The following is a 24917-nucleotide window of genomic DNA, read 5'->3' as shown; positions in this document are numbered from 1 at the left end:
CGACGACGACAACGACCGTCGCCATGAAGACCATGGTGGGCGATGACGACGACCATGACGACGATGACCGTGATGATGACGAGCGTTACCGTGGCGATGACGATCGCGACAATGACGACCGTGACCATGACAACGGTAATCACAACGATGACGACGACGATGATGATGACGACGACGATGATGATGAATGATTTACCACTGCACAGGATCTCTTTTCGGTGGCGGTGCTGATGCGCACCTCTCCAACGTGGGGTTTTTTTCCCCAATTGTTTCTGCGTGTTGTTCAGCACGATGTCCGACGTTCCGCGGGTACTCCCACCTCTTCCGGCGTAAAAGAGGCGGGCGAAGCATCGTCTCGAGGGGCTGTCCTAGAGCTCGCTGTCGTGGAGGCCCTTCTGCCAAAAGCGGCGTTATTATTATACATTTTTACTGAATTTTGTTTGGATTTCATCGAAAAAAAACTTCATAACTCAATAGGCTTTATTGGAGATATAAACTTCTGATTCTGATTCAGATTTTTTTCTTGCATAGTGCTTTGAAGTATGAAGGAAGCTTCAGAATAAAAAGATTGTTCCATTAATAATAATAGTTCAATTTGTAATGCGCGCAAATTTGCAGACGTAGTGGCCGCAACTCAGAGGCACGGAGCCAAGCTCAGAGTCGCTCAAAAGCATGATTGTAGACGTGAGTTTTTAAGTCTCTCTTGAAGGAGGCGATTGAGGTGATGCTGCGAATGTACACTGTCAACTCAAAATGCATTTTATTCTGACGCTACGGATGCTTGTCGTTGTAACCCGCTGACCCGCCACCAATTGGACATCTGTGAAGAACGAGCACCACCACTTACACCGGATTCTTCCGGCGGCCCAAATAAAGATTCTGATTCCGCTTGTCGTGTGCGTCGCCGCGTCGTCTTGTTTCTTTCTGCCCGACCAGGATTTCTCTCCGGGCCCAAAGTACTCAGAAGCAATCGAGAAATCCCTCAGCTTCATCACCTACATCGGCTCCGGCCTCTCAACCATCTTCCTCGGTATCACACTCGTCACCTACATCACCTTCGAGTGAGTCCCCATCCATCCACCCCCCCCCCTCCCCCAGCCGAGTGTTCATATAAGCAGGGCAAATCGAGTCATCCGTTATTTTTCGGTTTAAAGCTTTCGTGACTGCAGGGATTCATCTTGTTGGTTCTTTCGGTAAAGTCACGTAGAAGGGAAGTAATAAAATAATAAAAATAAAACATAATAATATTCTCACGACGTTTCGGCCACAACGCAAGCAGCCGTCCTCAGGTGAAGAACAGGGCTGTCGAAAAGACAGACGCTGCGGAAAGACAGACGCTGTCTTTCCGACAGACCTGTTCTTCACCTGAGGACGGCTGCTTGCGTTGTGGCCGAAACGTCGTGAGAATTATTTTATAATGTTTTATTTTTATTATTTGATTATTTCCCTTCTACGTGACTTTACCGAAAGAACCAAGAAGATCATCCGTTATTGTTGTTATTGTTGTTATTGTTATTATTGTAGTCCTAGTCTGCCTCTGGCCAAAGGCAACCCATAGAATGTTCGTCTCTGGTGCAGGCCACTCAGTCCCAAGGATAATCCGTACATTATTATCAACTCGTGTTTGTTGGCGAATGTTTTACCGCAAGCGGCATGTGTGGTTAACTCAGACTTGTCACCGTGAGATCGGTGTCTATTTGGTGTATTATTACCCGAACGGGCACAGCCTACTCTTTGTTTCATCACTACTAATAAACACGTTCCTTCGGAGCGGGCAGGTAGGAACTTGGTTGGACGGCGCAATTGTGCACGACAGACAGACAAATAATCCCTGGTGGGTAGTGTGGAACCTGTTGTTCCTACCTGTATAAGTGTAGTGTATCGTGTCGTGTGTAGTGTAGTGTGTAGGTTAAACGTTGAGTTTTATAAGGGCACCACGAGGTGACCAGCCCCTCCCCACCCAGCCCTACCCCTCCCACCCCCCACCCAGCCCCACCCTCCCCACCCAGCCCCTCCCCACCCTCCCCTCCCCACCCAGCCCCTCCCCACCCAGCCCCTCTCCACCCAGCCCCACCCCTCCCACCCCCCACCCTCCCCTCCCCATATGCACGACAGACAAATAATCCCTGGTGGGCAGTGTGGAACCTGTTGTTCCTACCTGTATTATTGTAGCAGCGCTCACGGATGGCTCGTGGAGAGGCGCGGAGTGAACACAACGAGGCTGCGGCCATGACGACCGCGATGTCGATCTGCGGAACCGCCCTCCCTTGCAGGAAAATCCGCACGGATCACCCGTCCAAGATCCTGATGAACCTGTGCGCAGCGCTGCTGCTGCTGAACCTGCTGTTCATGCTGGACGCGTGGATCGCGTGGTTCAACATCGAAGGCCTGTGCGTCGCCACCGGTGCCCTGCTGCATTACTCGCTGCTCGCATCCTTCACCTGGATGGGACTCGAGGCCGTTCACCTCTACCTGGCCGTCGTCAAGGTCTTCAACACCTACGTGCGCAACTACATCCTCAAGTTCTGCATCGTCGGATGGGGTGAGTTGGCTGCGGTGATGGGGTGAGTGGTGGTGGGGTGGGGTGAGTGGTGGTGGGGTGGGGTTAGTGGTGGTGGGGTGGGGTGGGGTGAGTGGTGGTGGGGTGGGGTGAGTGGCGGTGGGGTGAGTGGTGGAGGGATGGGGTGAGTGGTGGTGGGGTGGGGTTAGTGGTGGTGGGGTGGGGTGGGGTGAGTGGTGGTGGGGTGGGGTGAGTGGCGGTGGGGTGAGTGGTGGAGGGATGGGGTGAGTGGTGGTGGGGTGGGGTTAGTGGTGGTGGGGTGGGGTGGGGTGAGTGGTGGTGGGGTGAGTGGTGGTGGGATGGGGTGAGTGGTGGTGAGATGGGGTGGTGTGAGTGGTGGTGGGATGAGTGGCAGCGGGATGGGGAAAGTGTCTGTGGGTGTCTCTGTGTATCTGTCTTCGTGTGTCTGTGCACGTGTCTCTGTGGTTGTGTCTCTGTGTGTGTCTGTGCACGTGTCTCTGTGGTTGTGTCTCTGTGTGTGTCTGTGCACGTGTCTCTGTGGTTGTGTCTCTGTGTGTGTCTGTGCACGTGTCTCTGTGGTTGTGTCTCTGTGTGTGTCTGTGCACGTGTCTCTGTGGTTGTGTCTCTGTGTGTGTCTGTGCACGTGTCTCTGTGGTTGTGTCTCTGTGTGTGTCTGTGCACGTGTCTCTGTGGTTGTGTCTCTGTGTGTGTCTGTGCACGTGTCTCTGTGGTTGTGTCTTTGTGTGTGTCTGTGCACGTGTCTCTGTGGTTGTGTCTCTGTGTGTGTCTGTGCACGTGTCTCTGTGGTTGTGTCTCTGTGTGTGTCTGTGCACGTGTCTCTGTGGTTGTGTCTCTGTGTGTGTCTGTGCACGTGTCTCTGTGGTTGTGTCTTTGTGTGTGTCTGTGCACGTGTCTCTGTGGTTGTGTCTCTGTGTGTGTCTGTGCACGTGTCTCTGTGGTTGTGTCTCTGTGTGTGTCTGTGCACGTGTCTCTGTGGTTGTGTCTCTGTGTGTGTCTGTGCACGTGTCTCTGTGGTTGTGTCTCTGTGTGTGTCTGTGCACGTGTCTCTGTGGTTGTGTCTCTGCGTGTTTCTGGGGAGCGGTAGTGTCGTCGATAGTGATCTGTGCCACAAAACCGGCGACCCGAGTTCAATTCCCGCTCACGGCCAACACCAGCGATGAATATTTGAACCGCTCCTGGGCCTCCCCGAGGTTGACTCGACCTCAAATGAGTACCTGGTGCGATGTGTAAACATTCACCACTGGGGAGACAAAGGCGGCCCGGCGTGGTGTTGGCCACCCACCCCCTCGTGTGCTTTGCCGGCCTTCATAGGCGCTCGCTCACAGCACTTGCCCCTACAGTCTGTTACAGGCTATACGGGGGATCTTTGTCTTTATTGTGTCCCCGTGTGTTTGCGTCTTCTCCTTGCAGGTGTCCCGGCCGTTGTCGTTGCGGTTCTGGTGGCTATAGACAGAAAATTTTACGGGAAAGGAGAAACCAATTCTACGAACTATCGAGAGAGAGACGACTTGTAAGTACCCAGAGAACCCGGGATCACAGGCACCAGTAGCTACACTGCACGTGACCTGTGATGCAGGTTTGCTGCAGGCTATGCCTCACGTGACCTGTGATGCAGGTGTACTGCTGGCTATGCCGCATTATAACCTGACCCTGGTCTCCCGTCGCATCCCCCCCCCCCCCCACCCCCTGCAGCTGCTGGATCCGGGTGGACGTGGTGTTCTACGTGGCGGTGGCCGGCTACTTCTGCCTCGTCTTCTGCCTCAACTTGAGCATGTTCGTAGTGGTGCTGCGCCAGATCTGCCAGCAGAAGCGCAAGCACGGCAAGGAGAAGCACTCGAGCGTGGCGCGCGAGCTCCGCGGCAGCGTGAGCCTCACCTTCCTGCTCGGCATCACCTGGGCCTTCGCCTTCCTGGGCTTCGGCCCCCAGAAGCTCGCCTTCATCTACCTCTTCATCATCTTCAACACGCTGCAAGGTCGGTCGGGGTTGGTGGGCGGCGGTAGAGCGAGCAAGCATGCGTGCGTGTGTGTGCTTGGGGAGTGGTGGTGTAGCGGGTAGTGCGCTGCGCTACGAACCCCGGCGTCCCGAGTTCGATTCCCGCTCACGGCCATCACCGGTGATGATTATCTGAACTGGTCCGAGCGGGGAGTGGGGAGTGAGCGGGGAGCGATCGAAGAGCGGAGAGTGAGCGGAGAGTGAGCGGAGAGTGAGCGGAGAGTGAGCGGAGAGTGAGCGGAGAGTGAGCGGAGAGTGAGCGGAGAGTGAGCGGAGAGTGTGGAGTGAGCGGGGAGCGAGCTGAGAGTGAGTGGAGAGTGTGAAGTGAGCGGAGAGTGTGGAGTGAGCGGGGAGCGAGCGGGGAGTGAGTGGAGAGTGTGAAGTGAGCGGAGAGTGTGGAGTGAGCGGGGAGCGAGCACCCGAATGGCGCCGTTGACGTTCCGTGCCCCTTTGGTTGTTGTGCCCCCCCCCCACCCCACCCCACCCCACCCCGCCAGGGTTCATGATCTTCATCTTCCACTGCGCGCTCCGGGAGAACGTTCGCTACCAGTGGAAGAAGTTCTTCTGCTGCGGGAAATACTGTAAGTGCGCGCACCCTGCGCGTCCCACGCCAAGCCACGGCGGCGAGATGTTAACTCCCTCGCCGGGTATGCAGGAGGTCGTGGGTTCGATCCCGGCACTGACGCCTGCTGTAAATATTGAATTTGCGTGTTCTCCCTGGGGCAGTGTGGATTTTTTCTCCGGGTCCTCCGGTTTTTCCATCCGCATTTAGAAACAACGTCACGCGTTCGGAGTATTTGGCCGTTACTATCATTTTCCCGCGTGATAAGCCACTTTGTTGAGCTATCATTCGTGGCCGGATCGCTTCTGAAAAAGGAAGCAATATCGCCCTGTGGGCCTTAACCTAGTCAAACAAACACATCAATAAGCCTCTCGCGTACGGCTGCCTGCGATTTAACGACTTTTTTTCCCTCGAGCGTGCGAAACGCCGCGCACGTGTTCATTCAGCCTCCTGCCAGCCACGCACAGGTGCTTAAGGGCCACGGGCAAAAGTTGATCCTGGTGTTGCTTGTACGCATCCCGAACTTCTTTTGCACCGTACATGGCCAATTCACCGAGCGGTGCCCCCTTCATAATCAACGTTTTTGGGTTTAGATCGCGTTATTTATAAATGTGTCGTAACCCTCCACCACCCGACACGGCCAATCAGTAAAAAAGTGTCACGTTGACAAAAGACAAATAGTTCACTGCTTTAGCCCACCGGTGTGTTGAAGCGTGAAACCACAACATTTACAATTTGAGTACAACGTTTCGCTGGTAATTGCATCCAGCATCATCGGGCAATTCGCCAGAATTGATTGGCCGTGTCGGGTGGTGGAGGGTTACGACACATTTATAAATAACGCGATCTAAAACAAAAACGTTGATTATGAATAATATTGGTCGCGAAAGCCTACACGTGTTAAACAGGTGCCCCCTTCCCCTGTGCGCCGAGGCACGCCGCAGCTTTGGCGTTGCTCCCGTGGAGGCATCCGCTGCTGCCGCCAGCACGGCCCCCGCGCTCGTTGAGAGATTAATCAGCGCGTGTGAGTGACTGCCACGTTGGGGGAGTGGTGCTTTTGGAACATTGGCTTGAGGCAATTTGCCCTTTGGCACACACTGTGGTTCGCAACACGAGAGATGAGATGCATTATGCATGTATGGTCAACTTCTTCTTCCGCACCGTGCTTATCCATCCGCGCTAATCGGAGGTACGGGGGAAGGACAATAAACTTAACACGAATAGCACTTCTAAAGAATTTACTTTCCAATTTAGATTTTAAAAATCATTGCTCTGGTGGCTTCCTATTATCGGAAGGAAGAGCGTTCCAGACGGCCGTAGAAGCGCATCTGAAAGCGTGCGATGCGGTAACCGTCTTTTTTATTTTAGCCAAAAGCCGCTGCTGCTGCCGCTGCCAGGCTGACCGGAGTTTTCGTGATGACGGTTTACGAAACGGTTTTAATCAGAAACCGAGGCTTTCAGCTAAAGTTTACGCGATTCTTTTTTGCCCCCCCCACCCAACACTCCTCCATCCCTCCAACCCCTCCCTCCCTCCGTCCGTCTGCTCAGCTGATGGAAAAATGGGGTACTCCTCGGGGAACAGGTCAACACTGCTGCTGACGCGAAAGCAGAAACAGCGGCTGTCGCATTGCAGCGGCACGTCTCATTCCACCGAGCAGACCGACGTCACGAGCCTCAACAACTCGGTCAAGCCAATAGGTGGGTGTGGTGCAAGGCGTCCGTGTTGCGAGGGTCGTTGGTACAGAGCCCTGGCAGGGCCACGGGACGGTAGTCAAGGGCAGAGACTTAGCTCTTTCCCGTGCTGATGATGTACGCCGTCAGAACGGAACCGGAGGAAGTAAATAAAATGAAACAGCTTCATGGGTACCGAAGCTCCCGCAAGGCCATGCAGGAGGGAGGGCGTGTGTGGCACAGTTTGGCGCCAGCTATCGTAGAGTGCGGTTGTGTCGTTACAGTTCTCTGCGGTGAGTGCAATGTCTTTCAAAACAAGGCGAAACATCCGAGAGAGATTTGGCATGGTACATAAAAAACTAAAACTAGTATCTGGTGCTGAAGATGAATTACCGAAGCTATCAACAGAAGGTGTCCCGGATTAATTGCTGCTTTGGCAAATGCTATGTTGGTCAGATGGGATTAATGATCAGTAAGAACACCAAAGAAATATTAAATACTCTCAACGCACAACTGTGAGCCGTGGAAGAATACGCGTGCCAACAAGGACACTCAATTGATTTTAGTAATGTTGAGATTTTGTGTAAAACTAGTTACGACTAGCCAAGATTAATTTGAGAATCTATTGAAATTGAGAGAAACTAAAAAATAACTGTAACCATTTTGATAGCTACAGGCTAAATGCTGCTTGGAAGCCTATAATCAAGTAATACACTTTCGATTTAAAGCTTTCGTGACTGCAGGGATTCATATTCTTGGTTCTTTAGGTAAAGCTACGTAGAAGGGAAATAATAAAATAATAAAAATAAAACATTATAAAATTATTCTCACCACGTTTCGGCCACAACGAGGACGGCTTGCTTGCGTTGTGGCCGAAACGTCGTGAGAATTTTTATTATGTTTTATTATTTATTATTTTATTATTTCCCTTCTACGTGACTTTACCGAAAGAACCAAGAATAAGTAACACACTGCTCAATGGCATACCTAGGCAGGTCGCCATACGTCGAGTAAATGTGACTTAATATCTATATGGCTGCTGCCATCCGTGCTAGTCGGAGGTGTGGAAGGTGGATGACTAACTAACTAAGAAAAAAATTAACCCGTAAAAACTAAGTTTGTCACTCTAAATCCTTTATATGTGTGGCGGCTAGAGTCCTCTCGTCCTCTGGCTTGAGATGGCTGCCACCTATGGGTCAGATGATTGTCTGCCAGCATTAAGCAATTGGTAATTAAATATTTTACAAAATTTCACGAACATTAATTGTCACGCACAACGAGTCTGTGTGGAAAATGTCAGCTCGATTGGATCACGGGAAGTGGGTTAAAAAACGACCGAAAGATTTGCACGGTCGTAAGCAAGCAAGCAAGCACGCAAGCACGCAAGCACGCAAGCAAGCGAACTTAATATAAAGGATTTAAAGACAGAATTCCATTGTATACTTTTTGGTTCTTTGGGTAAAGTCACGTAGGTAGAAAAATAAAATAAATCACGACGTTTCGACCGCAGTTCCACCACTGGATTTGATTTTTCCCGCCCGATGACGGACGCTTGCGTTGCGATCGAAATGTCGTGATTTCTTTTATTGTTTCTACCTACGTGACTTTACCGAAAGAACCAAAGAGCATGGATTCCTGCAGTCACGAAAGCTTCAAATCAAGATTCCATTGTATGTCGAGCAACTGTGAGCAGCCAATCATATGCGCTGCTTATTCTGTGCACTCTCTTAGATTAGCAGTGACTTCATGTGTACATAGCTGCTGTGGAGGTGTGTAACAAACTAACTCGTAAAAACCGAGCATACCACTGGATTCTGATTAACTGTGAGCAACCAAGATTAGGCACTGCATATTCTATGCATACTCTTAGATGAACAAAATGTACATACATAATGTGCATGTATTATGTACAATGTGAATACATTATGCATGTTGATTAACTGTGATTAGCCCAACCAGTAATATGTAGGGCATATTCTCCCATTAACTTCTTGCATTGTAATTTATATGACAACATCAACCCCCCTCTGCACCTCATAGGCCCACAGCGATAACATCGCCTTTAACCCATCTATTTAAGACCAAAACACAGGAGGAATACTCCACAATTCTGGCTATCGCCTGATGAAGCTGGTTATAATCGCCGGCGAAACGTCGTACTCGCATTGGAAATGTTGTGGGCTTACTCTCCAACACACCGGTGTGCTGAATTAGTAACTAATTGCCGCGTTGTGTTTACGTGACAAACCTTACCAATTGGCTGTGTCAGGTGGTGGTGGGTTTAACAACACATTTAGATTTACGTGATCCAGCCCAAAACAACCTTTGCTTTGGATAACTTCCGATCAGATCGCAGGCGTAGGTCACGTGACGAGCCGAGGTTTGCACACTCCATCGACCAAACGGCGGTCGTCAAACAGCCTGCTATAATGGTTGGGCTGCTTCGCATTGGTCAGGCAAAAAAACTCCCATCGCCCTCCGCCGACACCGTACTGAGTTGTCGTTCCTGATACCGGTGTACGTGCTGCCAGTGATAAGCGCTCACAGTCATTTGCCTTCAGTCTGTCCCCCCGCCCCCCCGTGCAGCATAACGGCAGTGGGGGGCTGTGAGGATCAGAGAGGGCCGTGAGTCCTGATGCCACCGAGGGCTCCAAATTACAGCAGAACCGGCAGTGGCTGAAACCCATTTGCTCAATAAAATTTGACTCCCGGGTGCAGGAATCGTAAAGAAACACAGCCCCGACAGAACCGGCGCATTTACCCCCGCGTGCAGTACCCTCTGACGGCGAATTGTGAAATGATGAGGCTGCAAAATGCAATCCTTTCCAGCCTGCTGTCACAGCCTCGCTGGAAGTGTGGATGCATTTCTCTTATCGCCTTCCTCCTGCAGAACCCCGTACGTCTTTGGGTCATTATGTTTCTAGTCTTGCTGTCCTGTAGCGGGAAGGCAAGAGGCGCCGCCGAAGGGATAATGGGCCCACCGATCGCACATGAATGCCACGAGATGGCCACGTTTTAAGTTTCAAGTTCAGTCAGTTTAACCACGGGAGAGAACTCGAGAGACGCATATCGTCTCATCCGCGCGAGCGATCAACGACAACAAAGACATTTTGACTCGACGGAGCGTTTGACCTTTGACCCTTCGGGTCATGGGCAACAACAACGTGAAGACACCACGCGACGTGTGGACAAAATTGTTTAAGTGACAAACCTTACCAATTTCGCGGTGGGATCGCGTGGCCCAAAACATTGGGTCCTCCAACCCCAAGAGGGCGTCCAGCGCTGTCTTTTTCGCCGGCTGTGAGGCTGCGGGTGTGCGATGCAACGGGGCGGAGTGGGATCAACTTTGCCCAGCTCTCATGCCGGAGGTGTTGAATGCAACGGGGCGGAGTGGGATCAACTTTGCCCAGCTCTCATGCCGGAGGTGTTGAATGCAACGGGGCAGAGTGGGATCAATGTTACTCAGCTTTGATGCTGCAGGTGTTTAATGGAATGGTGCGGAGTGGGATCAACTTTGCCCAGATTTGATGCAGGAGGCATTGAATGCAACGGGGCAGAGTGGGATCAACTTTTGTCCAGATTTGATGCTGCGGGTGTGCGATGCAATGGGGCAGAGTGGGATCAACGTTGCCCCACTGTGATGCTACAGGCGCCGTGATGGGATGTGCGATTGGATATTTATTCAGACGTCGCTGTTCACCAGTGAAATTGGCTTTGGTTCTGCTCGACACGAAGAGACGGAGTTTTTTGGATTTCAATATCAAAGGTCAAATTAAACTATCTTGCCATGACGCTAGATTGACGACGCGTGACAAGGCATTTTAATTTTAAAATTCCATTTTCGAACATGATTATGAACAACGGACGGTGAAAGTGAGCAAATGAAATTGTATTCGGTGGCGTGGCGGTGACGCACGCGTCGTGGCTCGTTGCAGATGTTCGCGGTTCGGACCTCGCGGCCGCCCTGGATAATGCTGTGGGCGCATTAACCATACATGGGCACCGTCTGCAGACTATATATGTGAATCGTAAGACCTTCGCGGTAGACTTGCGCGATGAGAATTTCGTGAACCTGAATTGATTCGATTCGTGTCTTATTCTTTCTCTTCCAGGCTAAAGCCCACGCTGATGCAATTTCCGTCGACTCTACAAGGACCAGATTATTCCACAAACAGCAGCCCCCTACCAAGGATCGCCACAACGCGAGGGACGGACTCGGGATCCACCGCCGATCCACATCCACCGCCACCTCCAGCACCAGTGAATTCGTTTGGCACATCCAGGAACGAGCCGCTTCTCTTCGGTCGGAGCTGCTTAGACTTCCGGTCGCCACGCGGTCCTCGTCACGTCGCGAGGAGCGGCTAAGGACTTTTGCCCCCCCCCCTCCCCCCCCGTCGGGTTAGTCCTCCCTGGCTGTGCTTGTTACAGATATGTGTAAATATTCGCGAGCGAGCTAGCGTAGTGTAACGGGGGTGGACGCCTCGCTCGGTGAAGCACCGCGCCCGCGATTGCCGAGGTCGTGAGTTCAACTCCTGGCAAGAGTTAATTGAGCCTCGTCATCATCATCATCACTGTCATCGTCATCACTGTCATCATCGTCGTCATCATCATCATTGTCGTCATCATCGTCACTGTCATCATCGTCGTCATCATCATCACTGTCATAATCGTCTTCATCTTCATCACTTTAATCATTGTCGTCATCATCATCACTGTTATTATCGTCGTCATCATCATCGTCGTCATCATCGTCACTGTCATCATCATCGTCATCATCATCACCGTCATCATCGTCGTCATCATCATCACTGTCATCATCGTCGTCATCATCATCACTGTCATCATCGTCGTCATCATCATCACTGTCATCATCACTGTCATCATTGTCGTCATCATCATCACTGTCATTATCGTCGTCATCATCACTGTCATTATCGTCGTCATCACTGTCATCGTTGTCGTCATCATCATCACCGTCATCATCATCACCGTCATCATCGTCGTCATCATTATCACCGTCATTATCGTCGTCATCGTCGCCATGGTGTCATAGTCATCATCATCATTCTAACAGGGTCGGTAAAATGAGTGCCAATTGATGAAATTTCGCCATTTGGTGGGAAGGAAACAATTGTCCAGTACTCCGAAATTTTTTAAAATTAAAATCTGGTCCCGCCCATAGGCATGTGGAGTTTCTAGCAACGCCTTCAAGGACTGACGATGGCTCGAAACGAGAACTGCCCAGCGATGATAATTGGAGAGGGATAATTGCTCAGAGTCTGTGCCTATCGTAATGATGGTTGCCGCCAATTGGTTTCAATTTAGGGACATTCCGCTGAAGCGGGACTCATCGGCGCAAATTGAAAACAGATGGTAGAGTCGTTAGCGGCAGAAACGCTGCACCACCACCACTTGGGACACGCAGCTAAAATCTTCCTCGCAGATTGCGTGGAAATTCAGCAAACGTTAGCACAATGCCAGCCAGAGTAGGGAGATGAGAATTTGTTTATTGAACCAACCCCCCCCCCCCCCCCCCGTTAAAGCGCTTTTAACTTAAATGCAAGGTCAGTTATTTTGTGCTGTTGCCTAACCTCCCAAACAGTGGTGGTGTAATCTTGATTTGAAGTGGTGGTGTAACTTGGATGGCACGGACCCCATGGGGCTAGGAAATCAATGGGAGGCTTCCCCATGAACCATTCCCCCTCCCCCACCTCAAATGCACCCCCATCTCATCACAGAGGCCTTGAGCCTGATGGGATACACAAGTAGGTGGAAGGGCGAGCACCAGGGGCTTGCCAGGTGTTGTAGGTCCGAGGCTGCTGCGAGGTGTGCCGGGGTAGAGCCGGCAGCGCGAGTGCGGCGTTTTCTCCCAGTTCTCCGGCCTCATTCCGCGCGAAGAGCCCTAAAACGCCTCGTTTGCGCGTGGAACGCGTGGCCAAACATCGCAACGTGAGCATCACCCTCTCTTGGAATTATAAACAAAAATCTAACCCTTGAGACTCGGTGAGGCTCAACCGGGACAAATCATTGGCACCTGTGTTGGGAGATTCATCGCCTCCAGGTGGGCAGCAAGTCTCGTGATTCGGCACAAACGAGTGCAGCGACCAGCAGGCGAGAGTAATTCGCGTCCAGGCCGCTTTTGCCGCCGGCTCTCTGCGCTGCACCAACATCGCGATGCGAACGGCGGCAGGCGGTGCTGACGCAGAAACAATCAAAGTGCGACGCCGTCCACTTTCCCCATTGCTTGCGGAAGAGCTGCTGGTCGGTCCGCGGGCCAGCACGCGTGTTTCCGCTGATGGCGCTTCTCCACTGGCATATCCGAGCTGAGCTAGAGCCGTTGGGCCCCTCTTGGTACGGATGTTTTTTTCTTCCCCCCCCCCCCCCCCGACTGCCTCTTTGCCGTGCCGAGCCGGAACCAAAGCGCAGGGCAATCTGAATCTAGCTTGGGGCCAAGCAGGGCCAGGAGGGGACGCGCTCACTCGTTGGTGTCACGTCAGCGGCGCGGCTCGGCTCCTGTAGTGGAAAAAAACCGGACGCCTCTTGACCCGATTAGCCACGCCGGCACGGCTCGGATGTGCAGTGGTACAAAGATGTTAATCTCCCTCGCCTGGTATGCAGGAGGTCATGGGTTCAATCCCAACCCTGACGCCTGCTGTATATTTGTAGTTTGCATGTCTTCTCTCTCTCTCTGTCTCTCCGAGGTCGTGTGAATTTTTCTCTGGGTCCTCCGATTTTGTTACACTCCATTTAGAAGCGCGTGTGCTTAGATGATTTGGCTGCTCTAAATGTCCACACGATGACAAGCCACATCGTTGGGCCATCATTTGTGGCCAGGACGCCTCTGAAAATGAGCTACGTAGCTCAGTAGGCCTTGCCTGGTAACATAAAAATGTTTCGTTGCGTTTGAAGAAAGTGCCGGCTATAACCAACAGCAGACGTTCGACAAACTGAGGCAGTCGTGATGTTTAAATGTTGTGTATGTTCCTTGTATAAAACGCTATAAATACAATGCACTCCACGCAGCTCGACTTTTCCATAACCACTGCTGACCACTGCGTTCCATCGCCGGCGAATGCATGCTGTAAATGTAACTGTGGTAATGTATTATATTTAATGATGCGCATGCCCTGTCCGTGCGTCGTTTTTATTTTGTTCTTCTTCCGAGTTATTAACCGAGTAGTAACGCCGCGTAGCCATTTGTAGGCGATAATATTTTAGCGACTTCCCGATAATCCCCGCGTCGGAATTCTGCTAAACGGCAACGGTTGAGAAGTGGCAGCCGGGTCGGGGCTGCCGACTTGCCGGCTGGAAGGGTTGCGAGTTCAAATCCCAGGCCAGAGGGGGGGGGGGGGGGGGGGGGGTCGACTCAGCTCATCATCCCTGCCGGGGCAAAAAAAGTGAGTACCACTTTGTGGGAATCAACAGTGCACCCATCCCCCCTCCCCCAGCTTAGGAAACGTGTAATTTCCACCGTCGACTCATAGCTGTCCACAGAGACCGTTTCATGAGAGGTGGCACGGTGTGTGCCCTGCACTGAATCTCTTGTCACTTCGCTCTCTCTCTCTGTCGAATGACGGATGAGTTGATCAGCATTGGTTATGAGTTCATGTCGAGGTTGGCGAGTGAGCGAGCCGGTGGAGCGGACGGCTTCGTGAGTTGCCTCGTGACGAATCTCTGGAGACGCTGCCACGGCGTTGGTGAGCGCTGGCCATAACTCTTTGGTTCTTTCGGTAAAGTCACGTGGGTAGAAAATAAAATGTTTAAAATCACGACGTTTCGGGCGCAACACAAGCGTCCGCCATCAGGTGGGAAAGCATGGCCTGCTGCTGATGCAGATTTTTTTAAAACATGTTTTCCTACCTTATGACGGACGCTTGCGTTGCCCCCAAAACGTCGTGATTTATTAAATTGTTTACTTTCTACCCACGTGACTTTACCGAAAGAACCAAAGAGTATGGATTCCTGCAGTCACGAAAGCTTCAAATCAAGATTGAGCGATGACCAGTTGAAACTACAGCATTGAAGGACGCCTTTAAGTTTTGGAGCATGCCTTGTACATTCCTGCTGTGGTTGACCATCGTGTCGCATGTACCCGACCCCCTGTCCACCTTGCAATCGTTACCATGCTGCGTAATGCGCGGACTCGCGCTTGCGGTAAAATATTGCGTACAATATGTCGGAGAACGATGCAGATGTTAGGTATCTTTGTTTTCTGCTGTTGACCATATATGTGTATGTGTACTGTATAACTTAAGAGGATGACGTGTGAGAAGTCAGAGTCGATGACATTAAAATATTTAAAGAAGGAAAAGCTACTGGCCTCGGCGAAATTTACAAACTGTTTTTTTCAAAAACCACATGAACATTGGCTCTACGTTGGCTCTACGTTGACGCAACGTTGACCCAACGTTGACCCAACGTTGGCTCTACGTTGGCTCTACGTTGACCCAACGTTGACCCAAAGTTGACTCAACATTGGCTTTACGTTGTGGCATTAAAACAGATAATGAATGTTTGAGGTCATTACCAATCAGGGCGGGGGAGGGGGTTATCTATGAATGAAATCACCCTGTATAGTTTAACATCCAGTTATGATACATTATCTGTGGAAATTGGCTATGGCCCCCAAAAGAGGAAAAAGCAATTACAGTCAGAATTAACTCACCATCAAATTGGATTTTATATTTCATAGTTTGACATTTGTGAGAAATTGCTCATGAAGCGGCACGGGGCCACATCGCCGGCCTTCAAACGGAGGGGCCTCGCCTGGACGTGCGTGGATGCGTGTGCTGTGTTTCACACGTGTCGCGCGTGCTCTTCATTCATTAGATGCAACATAATATGAATTAGAAACCAGCACAAATTGAACTCTAAAAGGACATTCAGACGCGCGGGAGAATCAATGAAAGACGTCCTTCAGATTCCGATAGAACGGCACCGGCGCCGATGTGCGCTGCAGTCAAGAGAGGAAGAGGAGGAGACGACTGGAACTGCGACATTTTCAAGTTCAAGTTCATTCATTAGGTATAGCCCTGTGAGCCATTCGGCTCTTGAATCGGGTGCAACCGCAACAAACAAAAACACTAAAACATGAACAAGAAAACATCTTAAAGTGACTATGTGACTAAGTGCAAACAGAAAATCCAAGAAAAGACAGCAAAATATTGCATAAAAAGCACCGTACACCAACGCTGTGCAAAAATCCCAGTGGGATGCAAGTCAAACAACAACAACAATAATCTCTATGCGAGTCTGTGGATCTCTATGTGAGTCTATGCATCCCGATGAGTATGTGGATCTTTCTCAGCCTGTGGATCTCCTGTGAGTCTGTGGATCTCTGTGTGAGTCTATGGATCTATTTGTGAGTCTATGGGTTTCAGAGTCTGTGGGTCTCTATGTGAGTCTATGCATCTCTATGAGTATATGGATCTCTGTGAGCCTGTGGATCTCCTGTGAGCCTGTGGATATCTGTGTGAGTCTATGGATCTATTTGTGAGTCTATGGGTTTCAGAGTATGTGGATCTCTATGTGAGTCTATGGATATCTGTGAGCCTGTGGATCTCCTGTGAGTCTGTGGGTCTCTATGTGAGTCTATGGATCTCTTTGTGAGTATGTGGGTTTCAGAGTCTGTGGGTCTCTATGTGAGTCTATGCATCCCTATGAGTATGTGGATCTCTGTGAGCCTGTGGATCTCCTGTGAGTCTGTGGATCTCTGTGTGAGTCTATGAATCTCTATGTGAGTCTATGGGTCTCTATGTGAGCCTATCGAGGGAGTGATTACCATACTGTGCTCAGAACCCAGCCATCCGTGTTCAGTTGCTGACGACGGCTATGGCATTCGTGGCGAATGACACGAGCATCAACACCCTCTCTGAGCTTCCACTAGGTCGACTCAGCCGTAAATTATTACTTGGTGTCGTCCACAATCAGAACAGGGGGAGACAAAGACGGCTGGATTCTATGTGTCGAGCGGTGGCGGAGTGGTTAGCGCGCTGGGCGACGAACCCAGGGACCCGAGTTTGATTTCCCGCTCGCGACCACTACCAGTGACGATTATCTGAACCGGTCCAGGACCTTCCCTAGGTCGACTTGGCCAAAAATTCTTACTTAGTGTGATATATAAACATCGCCACGAGGGAGACAAAGGCGGCCGGGCGTGGTGCTGGCCAACCACCCCCCCTCGTGTGCCGTGCCGGCCTTCGCAGTGCTTGTCCCAAAAGTCTGCGAAGGCTACACGGGGGATATTTCTCTTTGTGCATCGATTGATCATTTTGACGCAATTGTAATTGACCTTCAGATGCCCGCGATAACGGCTCAGGTCGGCTTATCATAAGCGGGATATTGAAGACCCATTATCACTGCTCCATTGGCCTAATGCGCCACCACCATCCCTGCAAACGGCCCCATCATCCCACGCTGTAAAAGCCGCCCTAATTAATGTGCAGGACACATTGCCATGCGCCGCGAAGGTGTCTTCTGTTTAATTGCCGATCCATCACGGCTCACGGGACACGAGAGAAGAGCAACAGCGTTGTGCTGTTTTGTTACACTGTGATGATAATAATGATGATGACAATAAGGACCTCGTTTACGCGGCCCTTGATATTTCAGTTTCGTGGTGCTATTCTCCTTTCGCCATATCGGCAGTGTATTTTTCATTCCACGAGTAAATTAATCTCTCCAAAAGTACTTTAAATCGCTCTCCATGGGGCCCTTTAATGAATCATTGTGAGCCCAGACTATCCTTCAATACCGCCCGCGTAGCCGTGACAGCTGTTTGCGAACACCTATGAAGGCCGGAACGGCACACGAGGGGTAGATGGCCAGCAGCACACCCGGCTGCACTTTGTGTCACGAGTTAACCTGGGGGAGACTCAGGACCGGTTCAGATAATCGTCACTGGTGTTGGCCGTGAGCGGGAATAGTTCAAGTTCAAGTTAATTTGTTAGGTGTAGCCCTGTGAGCCATTCGGCTCTTGAATCGGGGGCAACCACAACAAACAAGAAACATGAACAAAAAACATCTTAAAGTGAATATGTGACTGAGTGCTAACAGAAAATCTAAGAAAAGACAGCAAAATATTGCAGAAAATAGGACTCGGGTCGCCAGGGTTTGCAAAATGACAACGCAATTTGCTCAATCGGAATATACTTTACAGCAATTGTCGCCCCCGAAAAAATAAAAAATAATTACTTGGCAGCAGATGGACCCTCCTGAAAATAAAAAAGTAATGAGATTCACAAGTCAGTGAGGCTAACCTGGGTAAACAAGTGGAATGTAATACAATAAAATACGTTCTTCTAACTTTATTATACTGGCTATGTCATCAGCAAAAATGAGATGGGTTGTACAATACCTAATCCATTTATGTTTATACATTTGTTTCTCCAATCTAATATCCGGAAATCGAGAATTATTTAAATATCACTAATAAAGATTTTGACCCGTCTTTGTGAGGCTACCCCCACCGCCTAACCCCACCCCCACCCCTACTACCTGACCCCGCCCCCACCCCTACCGCCTGACGCCGCCCCCACCCCTACCGCCTGACCCCGCCCCCACCCCTACCGCCTGACCCCGCCCCCACCCCTACTGCCTGACCCCGCCCCCACCCCTACCGCCTGACCCCGCCCCCCACCCCTACCGCCTGACCCCGCCCCCACCCCTACCGCCTGACCCCGCCCCCACCCCTACCGCCTGACCCCGCCCCCACCCCTACCGCCTGACCCCGCCCCCACCCCTACTGCCTGATGCCGCCCCCACCCCTACCGCCTGACCCCGCCCCCACCCCTACCGCCTGACCCCGCCCCCACCCCTACCGCCTGACCCCACCCTCACCCCTACCGCCTGACCCCACCCTCACCCCTACCGCCTGACCCCACCCTCACCCCTACCGCCTGACCCCACCCTCACCCCTACCGCCTGACCCCGCCCACTCCTACCCCTGCTGTGTCCAGAGGAAGGAGGTGGGGCCTAATAATGAAGGGTTGGGGCCTAAGGAGTTAAGAGGTTGGGGCATCAAGACAAAAGAGCCTAAACACGCAGGCCTGGGGCCTACACCCGTTGAACGTACCTGTTGATCATACTATATTATTATTTAAAAGTTTTGCTGGCTGGCTGGGGGGAGGGAGACGTTCATGTCCAATGGACGTGCAAGCTGCTAGTTTAAAGCAAGTGAAGAGGAGACTTGAGATGGTTTAAGCAGGATCTTGATTCTCAAGGTAACTCACACCTTACTTCTACTCATCATCAAAAACCAACCCTGAACCCTCCAAACGCTGTCTCTGATATAGACAGGATTTGAGCTTACCCCTCGACTGCCAATCCTCCTGGGGGCCAATCTAATCAGTGTCCTCCCCTGAATAATCGGATTGGGTGGCGTACACCAGGGACGTGCGGCCAGGGGAGGCAGGGGAGGCAGAACCTCACCTGCCATACTCCAATGAAATTAGCTGTTACAAAAAAAATTTCCACTGATCTGTGTTATAAATTTCATTTCTGTATGATTCCAATCATTACAGAGAGAAAGTAGCAGGCACGCGCTTACTGCCCGCGCTCCATCCAGTGTCTGAGGGGTTGCGCAATCAAAGGGGAGGCTGAGCTCGTCGCTGCCTCCTCGCCTCTCGTCTCCCTGTACTTGCAGCGGAGCTCCACAAATTTGGCGAATTTGACTATAAAAATGTTTGGAATCATACATAAATTATATAACACAGATCAGTGGAAAATCTTATTTTTTATTTTACCACTTTTTTACTTTTCGTAAACAGCTATTTCCATTGGAGTATGACAGGTTAGGCTGTGCCTCCCCTGACCGCACGTCCCTGGCGTACGCGGCAGTGCCCCCGTGACAACTTAACCCATGGTTGTGTGGTGTTTGTGTGTGAGGATGTCACGAACATCTTCTACACAAGTGTAGTGACACAGCGCTGACCGCTGTACAGCAGCTGCAACTGCAGGTGGACACTTCGCACACACGCCGTTAAGCATGTAAACGGCTGGCAGGGCGGAGGAACTGGGGCAAGGGTCACCGTAGACCTCGTGGGGAGGCCCCTGGAACCCTCTGGTGGGTTCGAGAAGGGAGGCGTGGCCAGGGCGGAGCCAAGCCGCGCCGAGGGGAATAAAAGGAGCGGAGAGCGAGAGCTCCGGACTGCCGGTTCTGGGAGTTGACTCGTCTCGTCGTCGCTGTCATCATCGACGACGTCGGTGCAACGCGGACAGTGTCGTGTCTGGGCCGGGTGGTGCGGCAGCGTGGTCCTGAGAGAGAGGGGGCCGGAGTTGGTGGCGTGAACACAACAATAAAAGGGAAGGACGGTGCTTCCCGCGACTACCTCGTCACCGACTGAGTGTGTGTGCGACGCACGCCACCCGCACACACACAAAAGCCTCGAGGGAGAGAAGAAGAAGAGACCTACGACACTACACACGTATAGAATCAAATACAGGCAGCATAGCTTTAGTGCCCCAGATTTGGCCACATGCACACTGGTCAACTTCTCATGTCACTGAGTCTATTGTGAACGCATCTCCCGGCTGACTTATTCCCCATTGTCTCTTTTGTTACTTTCTTCATGCGATCTCAACGTAAATGTTCACGTTTGTAATTGGTTTTAATGCTCAATATCCATTTTTACGTCACCAATTTTGCCCAAAGGAGGCTTTCGTGACCAATATTATTACGGACCAAAGTCCTTTGAATCACTTTGACTTGAAAATTGAGTTTTCAGGATCACATATAAAACATAAATCACGTTTTAGTGCGCCCGAAGGTGTAATAATGATCACTGGCAGCTGTGCGTGTGGCACTGTGAGTGATGGTATATTAAACGTATAAAAATGTAATATTGTACAATCACACTAATCACGACACGAAGAGGGCAAAACATTTCTCAGACGAGCCGATTGCGTGACGACAACCGGCGCACAATCATCGTCAGCCATGATCGACCCACTGCTGGATGAAGACATCCTTTAAGCCGCCACCACCTGATAATTGGGTTTTTACCCTTTTATCTGGCAACAAAACTGACACCTTTTTTTTTACAAGGAGTCATGTTTGCATTGACCACAATACCTGCGGTCGGAATGCAAACAAAAAACACAACTCTGATAATGTATGCACTGACCTTGAAATTGATTGGTCCACACCCGAGACAGCTTTTCTTAGAGCTTAGTCTCACATGGTGTTGGACCAGATGACAAAATGGAGAAAACGACTAAAACGGACCTCCGAATTGTATCGATCTACTCATGATTCCATAAAAAACAGACTTTGTTGTTCGATGGGAGACAGAGGGGGCTTTTTATGCATTCAGCCTCCGCCATTGTGGAATCCCGTTCTTCCTCGGTCCATTAGGGAATCTGAATCCGCGACACGTTTTATATAATCGCGTCTTGAAACTCACCTAGGTTTTTTTTGGTTTTGAAACAGGCTGCCTCCATAACTTGAGCTTCGTGTAAAGGGGGCTTTGAGACCTTTGCGTGATTTGCGCGATGGAACACCGAGATTATCATCATCTGCATTGGCCAGAGCAGAATTTGGTAGCAAGGGTTAAGGTAGATATTTAGTCAACCCAGTTTGTGTTCATGGCGAATACCATTGCATGATGGAAAAAAGTCATTGCATGGTTAACTTGTATTTGTGATTTCAACATGCTCGTAACCATCTCAGGCGGTACCAGCAAGTCAACGTTTTAGATTATTCTAAAGCTTTAGTCGTAGGCTACCCAATAAACGTGGAACATTGCCCAACCTTCGGCCCACGTTGGCCCACCGTCTCTCAGCACGTGCCAACGTTGACCCAACCTTGCTTTGTTTAACGTGGAGTGGGTGAGATTTGTTTTACTTGGAAATGAGAAACGAAGTGACAAACAACTTGGGTGAAAATGTGTTCGTATTTATATATTTGTCGACTTATTCATCTCTACTCCGAAGGATAAATGTTTAGACCATGTTCTATCTTAGCTAGACATGTAAATAACGATGCATCGGGTTTTTTTTTAGTTTGGCCACTTGGAGGTAGTTTAATGGCACACTTATTGTCACATAGCTCTCCACCACCGACAAGCTTGTCACGTTGACACAGATATTGCATTGTCTCCGAGCTGTAACTCATTCAATCATCGTGCACAGTCAGCGAAAAGGAGCGTTGCCCCAAACGCGTGACCTCTGGCGACCACATTCGCATGAACTGCTCTTGCTGCCGTACCAGCGGTGTCTCGAGTGATCTGTTTGATCCACGTATCACGGGGGTGAGGGGGTGGCAAAGGAACGAGAGCTCTCCGGCACAAAAGGGCCAAACCCGACCGTCTTCGTGTCGTATGTTAAAGCCTATCCTGGGTACTGGATTGCTGCCATGGTGGTGTAATGGTTAACCCTCTGAACTTGTAAACCAGAGGTCACCACTGGCACGGCAGATTAAACGATGGTCAATGTTAAATCGCGACTTAAAGCTTTCGTGACTGCAGGAATTCATATTCTTTGGGTCTTTCGGTAAAAATGACTTTTTTTCACCTGATGACGGTCGCTTTGTGTTGCGATCGAAACGTCGTAGTTTTTATTTTACTTTATTAGTTTTTGAACCTATCGACGTGATTTCACCGAAAAACCCAAATAAGATGGTCAACGTTATTAAATTAACCACCACCCCCACCACCACCGCCCGCCTCTGCAATTGGATCTACCGTAGGCGAGTGTCAATGGACATTCAAGTTCACTGACCTGCGTGGCAAAGTGGGCCAAACAAACCCACGAGAAGCGGGGCTCTGCAGAGGTCGCTGCTCAAAAGTCATTGCGGGTCGGCACCTTCACCCTGCTCGCCGAGCGACAGAAGCAGGTGACACGCGGCTTATTTCAGAGCCCCATTGCTTGTACACCGGCAGCCTAACGCATCTTACAATTCCCAGTGGCTCGCATTTCCATGGCACGTGTCCCATTACGCACGGAGGCGGTGGTGGGGAGTTTGTAATATTCGCGCGCTCCGCAGGCTCAGCACAACGTAGCCGCGATCCATGGTTGCGTGGGGATGCAATGGGGGCACGCAAACGCCGCGCGCGCGACCCCCTACACAGCGGAAGCCTCCGCACAGCACTTCCCGTGTCGCGTCTCACGTGGGCGATAGTTTGACCATACTTCACCACGCTGGTCACCGCGGGTTTGTGAAGGAGGTTGGAGGGGGGGGGGTGCTGGCTGGATAAGACCGGTTTGGATAACGCTCGCCAACGATTATGTACTGGACTTGACTGTGTCACCATTCCTTCTCGCAAACGCGCACGAGAAAAGTTCTCACGAAGAGAGTCCCCGTTTGGCCGTGCTACCCGAGCGCCCTGAGCGAGCACCCCACCCACCTGCAGGGATTCATCTTCTTGGTTCTTTCGGTAAAGTCACGTAGAAGGGAAATAATAAAATAATACAAATAAAACATAATACAATAATTCTCACGACGTTTCGGCCACAGACGCTGTCTTTCCGACAGACCTGTTCTTCACCTGATGACGGCTGCTTGAGTTGTGGCCGAAACGTCGTGAGAATTATTTTATTATGTTTTATTTTTATTATTTTATTATTTCCCTTCTACGTGACTTTACCGAAAGAACCAAGAAGATATGTAGAGGTGTTACGCAACGGGGAGAAACGAGCAGTTACACTCGAGTGTCTACATCCACGTCCGCAAACGGTTACCACCCTGGGGGGCTGTGTGGGGGGGAGGCTGGGATCCCACACAGCCCCGCCCCTCGAGGGCATGTTGGTATATAAGGCGGAGAGCGAGAGAGCTCGTGGCAGTCGTTGGGTACAGATCAAGATGAAGAGCCAGTGAAGACTGAAGGCCACAGCTAGCTAGACCTGGAACTACCCTGACTCGCTGTTCTTGTAAGAGCCGAGCAGGGCAAGCCAGTGACGACCTCAGAGCAGCGATGTCTGATGTTCTTGTAAGGGCCAGACTCGTGTGGCTGAGGGTCGGAACCTGCGCACAAGCTGGGCCAGGTTAGCTAGCCTACATTTGGGGAAGGTCTGGGATAGAGGGAAGTAGGGAGTTAACGGGGAGCGTTAGCTGGGGAACACTTTCCCTAAATAGACCGGGTGAAGAGGCCGATACCTCTTCGAGTGTTAGAGTCGTTACTCTGCTGTACTGAATTTAACTGTAATAAATACGTGTTGCCTCCACCAACTTCTCCTGCGTCACATACGCCCGTTACACATACACACACAGCAACAGTGGCCACGCAATCCGACCTATGGAGCATTCCCACGGCGGTCTGAGCTCCTTCAACGGATGAAGGGGAGGAGGAACAGCAAAACTTCACGAACTCTCTCTCTCAGTCAACAATGCTTGACTCACGGAGGGGGACGCCCCTGCCATGCAATAGTCCCATGGGATGTTGGCTGTCAACAAAAAGGCAACTCCTATGACTAATTGGGAATGGGACGCAAGCGTAGGATTGATCACCCTGTCGCTGGCCGCCTTTGGGGAGGGTGTATAGTATGAAAGGCCGAAACACCCTAGGAACCAAAGGGTCACTACTGACGATGCGCTCCCCAAATTTCACCAGGCTCACTGTTCATGAACTCTTGGAAGTGCTTGCACAAAGGATAGTAACATCTCATCCTGTGTTCTTGGAATCTCTGTTTCGCGAAACCCTCTCGCCGTCGATCTCCCGTCGCGGCACCGTCTCGCCATCACCCAGCAGCACAGGCAGGCTGCAGCGCCACGGTAGAGCTTCGATCGGCAAGGTTGCGTCTTGGTGGGGGGCAAGATGAGTGTGCTCCCACATATCTATTTGAAGGATGTCTCCTGCCAGCGTGGGACAGTAGGACAGATACGAGCCATGGCAGAGGGCTTTATTAGAGGTCAGCCGAGTGTAGGTCATCCTCCCATCAGCAGTGAGCGGCCAGTTGCAGGGCTGTGCATTCTGTTATTTTTTTTAAACGGAATCAGAATTTTAATTTTGGAGGAATCCGATGAGCTATGAAGCTCTTTTTCACAGATGTCCAGTAGGGGCGGATCAGAAAGTTGCAACAACAAACAATACACAAACACGATATGAGTGCAAAGTATAGGAAAGGTATTCAAGTCACTTAAAATGTATACGAACAAAAGTAAACTATTTTTGTTTCACCAGGTAAAGCGCACTGAGCTATCAACTTGTTTTTTT

At 50.8% G+C, this 24917-nt stretch overlaps 1 protein-coding gene across 1 annotated transcript in view; it reads left to right on the top strand.

Annotated features, from left to right (window-relative positions):
* LOC144734100 (uncharacterized) overlaps nt 1-15079 on the top strand; it is a 91692-nt gene extending 76613 nt beyond the window's left edge. The window contains exons 33-39 of the mRNA XM_078616160.1: nt 937-1061; nt 2274-2542; nt 3953-4052; nt 4235-4515; nt 5033-5116; nt 6646-6795; nt 10881-15079. Of these exons, the coding sequence (XP_078472286.1) occupies nt 937-1061; nt 2274-2542; nt 3953-4052; nt 4235-4515; nt 5033-5116; nt 6646-6795; nt 10881-10885 (1014 nt within the window). The 3' untranslated portion in view covers nt 10886-15079. The remainder of the gene's footprint in view (nt 1-936; nt 1062-2273; nt 2543-3952; nt 4053-4234; nt 4516-5032; nt 5117-6645; nt 6796-10880) is intronic.
* The last annotated feature ends 9838 nt before the right edge of the window (nt 15080-24917 follow it).

The sequence above is a fragment of the Lampetra planeri genome, chromosome 50 (assembly GCF_965212315.1).
Source record: "Lampetra planeri chromosome 50, kcLamPlan1.2.h2, whole genome shotgun sequence".
Classification (NCBI taxonomy): domain Eukaryota; kingdom Metazoa; phylum Chordata; class Hyperoartia; order Petromyzontiformes; family Petromyzontidae; genus Lampetra; species Lampetra planeri.
Note: the sequence above shows the minus strand (reverse complement) of the source record. Positions and strands in the feature narration are given on the sequence as shown.